Source organism: Biomphalaria glabrata, chromosome 10 (genome assembly GCF_947242115.1).
Source record: "Biomphalaria glabrata chromosome 10, xgBioGlab47.1, whole genome shotgun sequence".
NCBI classification, from domain to species: Eukaryota; Metazoa; Mollusca; class Gastropoda; family Planorbidae; genus Biomphalaria; species Biomphalaria glabrata.
In genome coordinates, this window is record NC_074720.1 from 13611565 (window position 1) to 13626335 (window position 14771).

General features: G+C 36.0%; 1 protein-coding gene across 2 annotated transcripts in view; it reads left to right on the plus strand.

Moving 5' to 3' along the window:
* Window positions 1-240: 240 nt before the first annotated feature.
* The window catches only part of LOC106066568 (uncharacterized), a 110449-nt gene continuing 95918 nt past the window's right edge, over window positions 241-14771 (plus strand). Inside the window, exons 1-2 of one of the 2 annotated variants that reach the window (XM_013225633.2) lie at window positions 241-408; window positions 12062-12885. In XM_013225633.2, coding sequence (XP_013081087.2) covers window positions 12862-12885 — 24 coding nt within the window. In that variant the 5' untranslated portion in view covers window positions 241-408; window positions 12062-12861. Of the gene's footprint in view, window positions 409-10583; window positions 10912-12061; window positions 12886-14771 lie in introns of those variants that run through there. The other variant, XM_056044253.1, reaches the window with a different exon arrangement.

The following is a 14771-nucleotide window of genomic DNA, read 5'->3' on the forward strand; positions in this document are numbered from 1 at the left end:
GGGAAAGAGAGAGAGAGGGGGGGGGAGAGGGAGAGAGAGGATATTAGGTTAAGCTACAAATCGAAAATTAAAAACAACATAAACTGTTCTAATCACCAAATCAGACAAGCCAGAGTAGAGATGGTTGCCGCTTGGACACGGCAGGCCGAAACTCCAGCGGCTTTGCATCGCCGTAAGGGGCCGTAAGATCTGAATGCACGCCAATATCGATCTGTTGTCTCTCGTCCAGTGCTTTGTGCCGTGGCTATAGTCCCGTCGCTTGCACGGTGCCGGTGAAATAGTTTCAATAGTTTTCGCTTTTTATTTATTTTATTTAGGTTGTACTTTTTTTTTATTTGTTTTAAGTTTTGTCTGTTTTTTATTTCGAAAGATTCCGGACTTATATTAACGTCTTCATGGAACCTCTAGGTAAGTTTAACCCAACATCTGGGTTTATATAGATTATGCAGTTTTTGTTTCTCTCTTATGATTCGCTCGTCTGTCGGTGTTACTGCTGGTTTACGAGATACCTTGATTTTGGGCACAGGTTCCTATACAAATTAAAAAGATAGGTAGATCTGTTTCCTAGTTAATGAAGACTATGTCAGCTGCCATACATTGGTGACAGATTTAGAATCTAGTACAACGATCCAGACGAACACTTTCAACCCAAGATGAACAGCGTACACCTTTGCAGTGCCAGGTTTTCGCCTGTGTTCACTGCACACCGGTGTCTCCTTCTCAATGGACATCTCAGGCCAATTTGGGTGTTTGTCAAATCACAAACGAGAAAACAAAATGGACAGGCTAGTTAGGTAGATGGACATAAATGTAACGATTCTCTTTCTATAGTACCGATTGTATATGGCTTTCATAATATCCTCATCACCCGACTAAGTAACACAGACAGTCGCATGATTTTACAATTTGATTTGAGGTTTAATTTTCTGTCATCAATAGGTCATTGTATCAATATTACTTTAAAGAAAATAGATAAATATACACCTTAATATACAATATATATATATTTATACAGAGATAGATAGATAGATAGATAGATAGATAGATAGATAGATAGATAGATAGATAGATAGATAGATAGATAGATAGATAGATAGATAGATAGATAGATAGATAGATAGATACGGACAGACAGACAGACAGAGGTGTTTTATATATTTTCTACTGATTATTTGAACATTGAATATCTCTTGTTCAATTACTCAAAGCCCAAAATGTGGCTAATGTCTAAGGTTTCCTCTAAATAGCTTTCACACCTGTCTACCTCGTGATCACCATTAAACAACTAAATACCAGACTAAAGCATACTCTAAACAACATTTTCTATGTCATGGGAACGAAATTGAAAAGTTTCAAAGATAAATCTTTTTTTTTTATATATATTAAATCATAAATAATTTATTCCCGCTGTACGATCGACGTCAAGAATCTAACAAACATTTCTATAGTAATATTTCCCCACGTTTATATCGTATATTGAAAGATAGTCGGATCTATTATTTCAAATGTGACGCACACTTTTATCTCCCCTCAACGAGAATTCAATAGATATACACTTGCCTATGTAAGCCTTTTCCCTGTCTCCATACTCCCATTCCCCCCCCCCCCCCAACTTCCACTTTTTCACCGGGTTTCTAAAGAAACAGATTTGCGCATACCTAATGCAATGTATACATGGGTTTACACTAGAATTTATGTTCAGAGCTAATAAAGTTAGTTTCATTGAAATTGTTAAGGTTTATTTAAAAATATAATAAATAGAAAACATTAGTTTAAGATAATAATACTAAAATTCTGTCAAAATATCCATACGATATCCCTGTAAAGCTAATCCAAGTTTCCTTGCATCCGTGATCAGCCTATTTATTTAGGATAAGATTTATATAAGGTTTTAAGATTGCCATAGGCGTGAGCCATCATCTTCACCTATTCCTGAGTCTTTTGGAACGTCAGGGCACGACACAAGATTTGTCGACCGTCTTTCTCCATTCCTCTCTGTCTTTTGACGTCTTTCAATGGCTGGCCATCCATTCTTTAATGTTGTCTTCCCATCACTCTCTCTGCCTGTTCTTCGTTTTCCTGGTACTGTTTCTTGAAGGAAGGTCTTGCAAGCTTCGAAGACCTTGTAATATGGCCATAGGGAATTAGTTTAGATTTACAATAGTTAGCAGGTCCTCGTGGGGTCTAATTGATGTGTTAACCGTCTCTAATATCTTCGTTTGTGATGCGGTCATTAAATGTGATACCTAGGATCTTTCTGTAACGTCTATACTCCATTGCTAGGATCTTTCTGTAACGTCTATACTCCATTGCTAGGATCTTTCTGTAACGTCTATACTCCATTGCTAGGATCTTTCTGTAACGTCTATACTCCATTGCTAGGATCTTTCTCTCTAGCTCTGCAGTTAGCAGATACCAAGGAGCGCATCACAGATTTTGGTGCCGAGGGCTATGTTTTTGTCTTTCCATATTTTTTAGAGTTTCGCAAGTGCTGCCGTGGACTGTGCAATTCTGACCAGTAGTTCGGGTCATCAAAGACAATAGCTCCGAGGTACTTAAAACTACTGATACTTGTTACTTTTTCACCTCCAATACTGATGCCCCTTCTAAAACCCTGTTGACTATTGGTCATAATTTGATTTTTTTTCGGCATTTATTTGTTTACCATAAGCTGCGGAAGTCTTGTCTATGCGCATCACCAAGTCAGCTAGTTCTTCTTCTGTCCCTGCTAGGCCATCCATGTCAACCTCGAAGCTCATGTTAGTAATTCTTCTTCCTTACAATGCTTACATTACCTTCATAGCGTTCGAGAGTATCTTCCATTATCTTTTCAAGGAAGATATTGGAAAGAGTTGGTGTGATTTTAAACCAGTCTCCAATGCTATTGTTGAAGTACACGGCATCTGTAGAGGTTTTGTATTACTTTTATGAAGTTTTTATTTCTGTTGTACTTTTCCATTGTCGCCCACAGTGCCCCATGCCATAGTCGGTCGAAAACTTTCTTGAAATCAATAAAGACATGGAAAAGATTCTGTTGGTGTTGGAGGTATTTTTCACTGAGTAGTCTGAGGTTTAGGATCTGTTCTCTTCTGCTGGGACCTTGTCTAAAACCAGTTTGTTCTTCTGATATAATTTTGTCTACTATCGGTTTTAGTCGATTTAATAGGGCCAGAGTCCCATTATTGATAAAATACTTGTAAATAGCATTTGACAACAAAGTCCTGCATCTGCTCGGCTTAGATATTAATCCCGACAAAACTACTCATACTGATAGGTGAAGGCGGATACCGGGCGCTCCTCCAATAGGGCGCACCGGACAAATAACGCTGGTGAGCCCAGTTAGACATGAGGAGTCGTTTGATTTTAAACTGCTGCTGCCTTGCGATGTTAAAGCTTCAGAAGTAAATCTAGATGAAATATAACGGCCAACCCTGTCATTTCCTGCAACAAGCGCTCAACTAAGAGCCTAATTGACGAGAGTCACATTCCAGGCCTCATCGCTGTTTCGCTACGGGACCGTACGCTTGCGTTGATTGCGTTTACTCCCTTAGTTGAGGTACACAGAATGCAAACGTGCCTCAAAATAGACGAATGTGATGAAATGATTTCTCCTCCCGAAAGAAGAGACAATCCTTCATTCCTGGCCTTTGGACAAAAACCTTCCTTTAGGTCGAGGGTCATAAAAGGGCCGCTATGGAAACGCCACAGAAGTGCTTAAGGATTTTACGCGGAGACCACTGTCCAAAGGCTCATGATCAACCAGGTCCGTTTTTTGTGGAGCCACGACTTTTTGAGGGTTCCTATACTGTACAGCCACTAACAATGCGTGAGGAACGTTATCTTTCTTTCTGACTCACCACGTTCAATGTTCTTGGTTCATTGAAAGCTCACTGGAGGCTATGTTTCCTCTGGCATGTTCGCCCAGCTAATGGACGTTTCCAAGATGGCGGCATGATGAGACCGGGAAAAGAGTGCCCTCCATGGACGGGTTGTCTCCCTTAACCTTTGGCTTGACTTTCATTCTTGCCATCTGATCTCAGGGCTGGCTTTCTTACACTGTATCACATCTGACGATTTCGTTTTGTTAAACTGTTGACATTTTAATTGAAGTACTCCCTATCTTAATTGTGTCATAGTGTGATGATGTGGTCCGTGTTTTAACCTAAGTATTGACTTCACTTTTATATGCGTGTGAGTCTTGGACGCTGACTGCAGAGCTAGAGAGGAGGATCCTAGCAATGGAAATGAGATGCTACAGAAGGATCCTGGGTATCACGTTCAAAGACCGCATCACAAACCAAGAGATTAGAGAGACAGGGTTACTGCAGCGATTGAACCCCATGATGACCTGCTAACTATCGTAAAAAAATACAAGCTTAAAATCTATGGCCATATTGCAAGATCTTCGGGGCTCGCAAAGACCTTCCATTAGGGAACAGTACCAGGGAAAAGAAGAAGAGGCAGACGGAAAAGGTGATGGGAAGACAACATAAAAGAATTATACTGTAACAAGGTTAAAATACGTTATTCTTTGAATGTTTGAAGTTTAAAATAGGTAATTGTTTGATTTTAACAATGAAAAATATGTTATTCTTTGATAGTAACAAGGCCAAAATAGGACATCTGTTTTCCAAGTTGAGAACCAAACTAATCGAATATCTAGCATTAGAATCACGAGGCTTCAGATGTAGAAATAATGTCCGCTCCCCCTCCCCCCTCACCCAATCGGTTCAATCCTCTTTAAAAAAAAAAAAGTTCACCTTTGACGTCTGCTTTCTGTCCTCTAGTTAGTCAACCCAACAGAACATACACGTACAATGAACACTCCAATGTTTTATCAAGGTTATGTATCCTTGTAGCACTTATTACCTATTTCCGCTCTATCCAATTCGTCCCCCTTCCCCCCCCCCCTGCTTCTCCCCCCCCCCTTCCAATAGGGTGATAAGAACAAGTAGACTTTATCTTACTTTTTCCACTCCGCTTTAAGACGCGTCACTTCCCTCTTACTGCTGTTTGAAAACTGTACAAGTATATATTGAAAAAAAAAAGGGGGGGGGGCTATAACTTAACGGTTACCGTGACTTTAAGATTAGAGACACTTATCAAGTACAATTGGCGGGTGGGAAGTGGGTGGGAAGTGGTGTGTCTGCAGTGTCAGACTTGTAAGCCAGTAGGTTAGAGTTCTAAAGACATCCCACTAAGTCAAAGTGAAGAGTTTTGTGCACAGGTAAACTAAGCCAAAGACAAGGTTAAGCCTTATGCACACAAATAGATTTAAAATATCAAATATTTACATCTTCTTTCTCCAAAGCAGAAAGTTGATCTCAGTTTGGCTCCAAATGATGACCGTTCAGAAATAGTCACACTGACACGATCTGTACAATTAATTAAAGATGAAAGAAAAATAAAAGAGAAAAAATGCAACATCTATTCAATTATTCAACCAATCTTATCATTAGAAATCAAGATAGCATTTTAACCCCCCCCCCCTTTCTTTTTGTGTCCTTTTTACCCACATTTACAATTCACAATCCAATAAATGACCTTTCACATGCATACGCCACTGACCAAGGTCACAAAAGCCATATAGTAACTTATCTTGCTTTAAGGTGGGCGTTGTTTTTGAAACTACTCTAGTAGAAATAAATATTTTTTTAAAGATAAGAAATTGAGAAATCGAAATTTCCAACACAATTTTGAATGAAGAATAAAAAAAAACTTTGTTTCTAGATTTAATTTTTCCAAGGAATACAATCATTAAGGTTTGTAATATTCACTGACAGTTTTTTTTTTCTTTTTGTGATCAATTCTGTTGATTATTTTGCTTTCCAAGAACATTACCAAGTAGTTCTGATACAGTCAGTGAAATATTGGCCGTGAAGGTTGAAGTAAATAATGAAACAAGTATTATACATTTCTAAGCCTATTCCTACTTTGTGAAGCTAATCATTTTCTGTAAGAGCGATTACTTCGCGCTCAATAACTAATGTGTAATTAATTATTAAGACAAAAAATGGGAAAATGTTAACCCATCTCCAATATCCCTACACCCGAAAAAAAATAATCCTGGTTACACTCGTGTATAAATCTAGTATTAAACAATTTTAATTTGACATTAAAGACAGTAGCCTTGACTAGAATATAGTTGGAGATTGAGTGATGAATTTAGTTAGAGATAAGGTATTAATAGTGTGTCATTGAAAAGAATGTATAATTATTATATACATATGTATATTGTCACAAATTAATGTTAGCAGTGTGGCCAAAGATTTCTACCTAAGATGGTGTACACTATGTAAGGAAACGTCTTTTTTTTATTCAACTGTTTACTGAATATATGCAAGACTTTCTTCTGACGTGTATTCAAAATAGACCAAATTAAATTTTAAGATGATTATATTTTGGAAAACTATAACGGTCAAACCTGAGTTTCCATATGTGGCTAATTGGCTAGTATTCCCCCCCCCCCAAATATATAGACTACAAATAATGTCAAATTTCTAGGGAAATCATTAGAGCCATTTTCTAGATCCGTGAACTTGCAAGCTAATAAGAGGAATTGTAATCAGAGCCATTTCTATTGTAAATGCATAATGAGGAGATTGTAGGATTGGAACTATTTGAAGATACAGGCAAGTGAGATTTCATAAACGACACTTGATTGGAATCAAGATTTTCTCATTTGGATCTCCCAAGATTATATTTCGATAACAGAACTAGATTGGAGACTCACAATTTTTATTTTTCATCAACAGCAATAGATTTGACATCCCAAAATGTTATTCTAACAAAAGCAATAGATTTGACATCCCAAAATGTTATTCTAACAAAAGCAATAGATTTGACATCCCAAAATGTTATTCTAACAAAAGCAATAGATTTGACATCCCAAAATGTTATTTCAACAACAGCAATAGATTTGACACCCCAAAATGTTTTTCCAACAGCACTAGTAGATTTGACATCCCAAAATGTTATTCTAAAAACAGCAATAGATTTGACATCCAAAATGTTTTTCCAACAGCACTAGTAGAGTTGACATCCCAAAATGTTATTCCAACAGCACTAGTAGATTTGACATCCCAAAATGTTATTCTAAAAACAGCAATAGATTTGACATCCAAAATGTTTTTCCAACAGCACTAGTAGAGTTGACATCCCAAAATACTATTCCTACTGCACCAGTTGATTTGACACCCCAAAATGCTATTCCAACAGCACAAATAGATTTGACATCCCAAAATATTATTCCTACAGCACCAGTTGATTTGACACCCCAAAATACTAATCCAACAGCACTAATAGATTTGACATCCCAAAATATTATTCTAACAGCACTAATAGATTTGACACCCCAAAATACTAATCCAACAGCACCAATAGATTTGACATCAGAAAATGTTATTCCAACAGCACTAGTACATTTGACATCCCAAAATGTTATTCCAACAGCACTAATAGATTTGACATCCAAAATGCTATTCCAACAGCACTAATAAATTTGACATACCAAAATGCTATTCCAACAGCACTAATAAATTTTACACCCCAAAATGTTTTTGTAACAGCACCAAAAGATTTGACATCCCAAAATGTTATTCTAACAGCACTAGTACATTTGACATCCCAAAATGTTATTCCAACAGCACCAATAGATTTGACATTCCAAAATGCTATTCCAACAGCACTAATAGATTTGACACCCCAAAATGTTATTCTAACAGCACCAGTAGACTTGACATCCCAAAATGTTGTTCCAACAGCACTAGTAGATTTGACATCCCAAAATATTATTCCTACAGCACTAGTAGATTTGACATCCCAAAATATTATTCCTACAGCACTAGTTGATTTGACATCCCAAAATATTATTCCTACAGCACTAGTTGGTTTGACATACCAAAATGTTGTTCCAACAGCACTAGCAAATTTGACATCCCAAAATATTATTCCTACAGCACCAGTTGATTTGACATCCCAAAATGTTATTCCAACAGCACTAGCAATTTGACATCCCAAAATGTTATTCCAACAGCACTAGCAGATTTGACATCCCAAAATGTTATTCCAACAGCACTAGCAGATTTGACATCTCAAAATATTATTCCTACAGCACCAAGGGACTTGACATGCCAGAGTGTTTTTCCAACAACAGTAATACCTAATTGGATACCTAAGAAACTATTTCAATTGAATTTCACAACAATATAATAAGAACTAAGTTGAAGAACAGAAAAACTAAAAGCTCACGAACTATCCAGACGCACATTTTAATGAAGTAACTGTTTTAGTCTGCCAGGAAGATGACTAGAGATGACCTGTACTTTGCTGGCCAGTGTCAAGCAATAAATAAGTGATGAAAATACCAGACATGGTGAAGGCAACCAGTTAAATAATGTTACAATTTATAATTGAAATTAGGATTAAGTTGGTTAGTTTTTAAAATAGAATCTATAGTCTATAGACTTTGACTTTACCAAATGATTGTTATAAGTGGTTATGAATTGAAACATTTTAAATTTTGTCAATGCTAAAATATTTTGTGTAAATACTGAATTGAGGTGTGCATTTACAATTCAAGTTGATTTTCCTCACAGATTTTGATTGTAACTAAGTTCTTAAATGTTTTTATTTATGAATAAATACATAAATAAATATATTTATATATATGCTTTTTTGTGACGGTACGCACCAGTACGGCGTAGCATCACCTTTTTCAATGTGGGATAAATATTATTACTTTTCTTGTATTTTAACGTTTATTATTAATTTATTAGTAGTTAAAAGTTTAAGCAATCCATCACTGAGTACCTGCACCTATTTTTTTTTACACTGTATATATATATCAAACAATACTTGTTTTAGATATATATGCATCAGATATTTATTAAATCTAATTTAATTATTTTTTTCATGACAATAAGTTTCAAATATTCACCATGTTTCCACTACAAATTATCCAAACAAAAAGAAAAGCTTCTTCAAAAGAAACAAAAATGATCAGAAAAAGAAAGAAAGAAGGCAATGATTTGACGTTTGAGGTTCAGACGTTCCTACACAGAACAAAGAGTATTAAGTCCTAGCCCAAGCTGCAGGACATGGTGGCGGACAGTGTTCGAACCCGGGCCCATCAAGTCGACAGTTTGAAGCACATACCACACAAGCAGGCAGACGTCCTGATATTGTATTTTTTATCCGTCTCCCACTTCAGAACTTTTCTACTTGGTAATCTTTTGTTTTGTTTCTCACCTGAAATATTCAATTCTAAATAGCTGACATTCTGGGGGGGGGGGGGGGATACTAATACTAAATATCAATACAATTTTTTAGATGTTAAAAGCTAAACTAAATATCGGTGCTTTTTTTTGGGGGGGGGGGGGGAACTTCCCCTCAATTAGACGATCTTGTCAAAAGAGCAGAATACAATGAAAATGAAAATAAAATTTCCCCTTTTAGTAATAAACCCTCCATGATTGTCGTCTGCTGGGAAACACACTCCCACCGTTTCCGCTTCTGGAAAAAAACAAACTAAACACTTGGATAATTAATCTTCATTTTGAGATTACCAGAGATAGTCTGAATCCTTTCTGGAAATTTAGAAAACTGACTCCCACAGCTTTTCACTCTTGATAGAAGTGCTTTTTTGTCTTTTTTGAGTTTTGATCAATCAAATCAGAAACATCTTGAGGATTCCTAAAGAAGTATGCAAATTTTGGGGGGAAGTTTATATTCCGGAACATACGCCTCCAATTGAAAATTTTTCAAAGTTGCCTTAGGAACAATGATACGCCCACGACTACGAAGGGATTATGTTAGTAATCTCAGACACTGCATTATGCAATAAATTGTTGGGCGGTAAATCCGTCTCCCCACGAGCCTAGGCCCCCCATTGTACGGTACAGTCATGCCTATGACGATAAAAGAGGTATTGAGCTTTAAAAGTTCCAACAGAAATATTCCGCCGAATATTGGAACAAAATAAAAAACACCGGATGTTTGACCTTTTTTTTTTTTTTTGTTGTTCACAAGGTTGCCTACCATTTACGTACAGCATAAGTTTCGGCCTTAATTTTAAGACCCTTAAATGATTCATTGGTAATACGAGAGAATGGGGGGAAAGAAGGGGGACAAGGGCGCCATTGACCTAGTTTGAGTCATTCATTTCCGTGATATCAAATATACATATATATATATATATATATATATATATATATATATATATATATATATATATATAATATATATATGTATATTGGACGTAACAGGTATTAGTGTGTTAGCTTATATCGATGTCTGATCGCAAGTGTTCTGGGACTAGAAATGAGCAGGCAAAATGGCGGAGGGGGAGTTAGGGAGGGGTGGGTAAAAAAATAATTTAGACGCTTGCAAAATGGACTTCCGTTGTCCATTTTGGTTTATTAAGTAATGAAAGACATAACTTTTAGTTGGCATCATCGTGTTATGCTTTCATCCTTACTTTAAGAACACTCTCATTAGGGTGAAAAAGTGCGGTGGTGGAAGGTGGGCGAAGGTAAAATGGGGTGGGGGAGGAGTGTACACCGTAGAACACAGAAGTAAAAAAAAAAAAAAACAGATATGGCGTAGAATTATTGAAGTAATATTCATTATACCGTATCTAAAAAAGATATGGTATAAAAAAAAAGTTAAGGGGTGAGGGTGAAAGGTGGTGTTGAGCGTGTGTCTATGGTGGCAAGTTAAGTGTCTTGTGTTTCACTGCATGAGTGTAGCCCATAAGTCATGTGACTAGCGGAACATAAACAATAAAAACAGTTTCAGTTGATCGGGAGACTTAGAACTTTCAATGCACTAGGCGAGAAATTGAACTCAAGTGACTGCAGATAATATGCGTTTGAATGCAGGTGAATTCTAATTATAGGTGTTTTAGTACAGGTAAATTTAGAATATAGGTGACTGTTTTAGTACTGGTAAATTTAGAATATAGGTGGCTTTTTAACTACCAATAGAAACCGATATCATATATTGTACAAACCTAGTTAATTTTATAGAGTATGACTAGTACTTAAAAAAATGTTAGTTAAAGACAATTTACAGTTTGTTTGTTTTGTGTGGTTTTTTTTAAAGAAAGGTTGATAACAAAGTAAAAGTTAGTCCATTTGACAAAAAATTTTAATAACCAAAGCTTTTTCTTGACATTACATATTGTTCTATAAGCATTAAATAGTAGCAAACTACTAATTGATATAATCAACAGAGAAATACAACAATATTAATTAACTATAAGAATGTTGTACAACCTTTTTTTCGGCACGAGGAGCATTAAATTTCCGGCCCTCGTGTCAGGGGGTGTATGGCCTGTATCATCGTCAGTCCAATGGAACTGAGTTTTCTTCGGTTTAAATATGGGCGGGTAGAAGTTTCGAACGGACCGGATATAACACGCGGGCCGTTGGCATTAAAACACTTGACGGAACTAGATATCATTTGGTTTGAACTGTGTTTGTAGGGGTATACATCGATACAATTAATTCACTCATATTAAAGTATCGTAATCCTGAGGGCGAGGATAAAGGGTTTGTTTCAGGCTGTAGCCTACTACATAATATTTTTAAAAAAATCATTTCCTACTTTAGATAAATTCGATTCAGATATGGTCTAATCGAATCTGATCGGATTGCATTTGATCGGATCTGATCTGATAAGATAGTCATTGAAAAAAATGGGAATTCGCATTCGCGTTATTAGAGCTGCCAGTTTCAGAAATTTGCAGACCCCCCCCCCCTCCGGGGCCGTACACACATGAAGAGAATTGAGTAATTAAACTCAGACATCATTTAATACAGGAGGAATTAATACAATTGAATCGCTGAAGAAAAAGCAACACTCACAAGAGTAGAATCCTCAGGCCTCACGAATATCGGGAAACTGCCTGATACATCTCCGGTAAATTCAGGCAGCCAAAGACAAGTACTTACGCAATAGCTTTGCGGCATTTTTGTGAAAATAAAAGCAAACACTTTGTCTGAAATGACTTTTGTTTTACTTTTAGAACTAAACATTTTTCTTTTTTTTTTCTTTGCAGGGGGGATCTAAAAGTGCTCATCAATTATTGTTCCGATAATAGAGTCCAGCTGCATGTTTGCTGTTTTTAAGATAACCAAGAACGGAAATTACCTCTGCGTATAACTTATAAACAGGGATTGGTCACTGAGATGTGTCAACAATATTATCAATATATCTAGATCTAGATCTGTCTATAGATCTAGACCTATACATCTATATTTAGAGATGGATTTAATCTAGAACCTGATGTAGAGTGTAGATCAAAATCTATATTAGAATCTAGATCTTTATAGAATCTAGACTAGAGTCTAGATCGAACAAAAATCTGCATTTATTTTTGATCTCGTGGTTTAGATTTCTTAACAAATTCAAAGACTAGATTCTAAGTCTAAGTCAAAGATGATTAAATCTAAGTTAAGACTAAGACATTTCTCGCCTTATTAAATTAATTACGCAAATAAACTCAACTGATAGGCTACTCAGACTCATAGAGTTGAAAGACTGACAACCTGCATTTTTGATGATAGGTCTATTCTATAGTAAAAGATCTAAGGTTTAGTGATAGATATTATTACTTAATATTAGATAGATTTAAATCAAATCAATAGAATTTAGATCTAGCTCAAGGCCAACTCAACTGTCACCAAGCTAGAATACATAGAGCCACTAGAAGCTAGATCTAGATCTAGATTTATCTGAGTATATGAAAGATCTATACTATCTTGATCTAGTCTTAGACCCGTCTTAGTTTGTATACAACACTAATAACGACTAGTCACTAGACTCACTGTATAGATCTAGTGGCTTGGATGGATCTGGATGAATTCTTTCAAGCGGTTTGAGGTAAGTCCTTTTATTATCTATGTTAGATCAAGATTTAGATTATACAATATCAAGATCTGTTATACACTCTATATACTCTGAAATACACTCTAGATCTAGATTCTAGAGTCTAGAATAGATCTTTATCTAGAATATTATTGATATGACTAATCTACTTATTTCTCAGCGAGATCCACAGGGGAGTAGTCTGCTTGAAAGATCTTTGAGTAATGATGAACAAAGCTTACATAACTCAAATTAAATAACATCTAAAAAAAAAACAGTAACAGTCTAGTGTAGGACGTTCATCTATATTTACCTAGAATCTAGATCTAGTTCTACATTTTAAATGGAATTTTACACAAGGAACAGTACACTTTATTGAGATGGTGATATTGAACGGTAGACATCTACTTAGAGCTAAAAGATCTATTATAGTGATATATATGATTGATATTTTTTTTAAAGTCTAAATACTATTCTTTTTTTAGTGACTTTCTACAGATTTTAAAGGTTCCTTTTCTTTAAGGATTTTCTACTCATTAAGATTTAGCTAACTATGACCTCATTTTTTGTAACAAAGAGAAGTTGGATCCCATCCATATAGTCTGCCTGGGACCTTGATCCTACTTTATCTTGCCAGAGAAAGATGTTTAAAAATCTCAACACATTTAACTTGGTACCCCTTCCATAGCTGAAACAGAGATATATGAATCTCAAACATTATGATAATGATTAATTGCAACAAAGTGATTTCATTTACTAATGAAAAAGAATCCCCTGTTGTCAAGTATTGCCTTGTTGGGCTGTTTTCAATTAACTTCATGCCACTGTAGGCATTGTAAACAACTTCTGCCCAAAAATACAGATCATTTCTTACCCCTGGTTATACTAGAGAGTTGTTTTATTGAGGTAAACTTTAAGATGCTAACTGAAATAGGGAAATGAGTGAACATTGAGCAAGAACCATTTCAACCCATGAAATAGCAAAATGAAGTGCTTTTTATTTCATACATTTGATGCTGTCTGTATGTATTTAAATTTAAATAACTAGATTTAAATTTAGATTTAAATACTATAAACAGATACATCTTTCCTATGAGTCTTTTTTTTTTCTTTTTTTCTGTATTTAGCTTTTCAAATTCATGTTTTAAAAATGTTTTACTCCTTTAGAAATCCCAATCATTTTGATTTGATTTTTCACAATAATTTTAAAGCACAATTAGTGCTTGTACTGCTCTCAAAATTGATCAGAATGTAAAGGCCTATACCTTTTTTTTAAATTAGCTAATGAAATGTGATTTCTTATAACTTGTTTCAATGTAATCCAACTTTTTTTTTTTATAAATATACTTGTGATGAATAATGTTCCTATCAGGTAAAGATCCTTTACCTATCCCTTAGTCTGTTGGACTTTTGGGGCACCACGCATTATATGACGGCTGTCTCTCTCCATTCATCGCTTGTTTTTCGCTATAACTAGAATCTCTTTCAATGACAGGCCAGTTCATTATTTGATGTTGTCTTCCCTTCGCCTTTTATCTGCCTCTTCTTTTCCCTGGTACTGTTCCCTGCAGAAAGGTCTTTGTGAGCCCTGAGGGCCTCGTGACTGGGCCATACAATATAAGTTACGTTTAGACAGTGGTCAGCAGGTCATCGTCCAAATAGCTATGGTATTTTGTTTCTGATATACTCATTTGTGATACGGCCTTTGTAGGTGATAACTAGGATCGGTCTCTAGCCCCTCGATTCCATGACTATGATCGGTCTCTAGCCCCTCGATTCCATGACTAGGATCGGTCCCTAACCCTCGATTCCATGGCTAGGATCGGTCTCTAGCCCCTCGATTCCATGACTAGGATCGGTCCCTAACCCTCGATTCCATGGCAAGGATCGGTCTCTAGCCC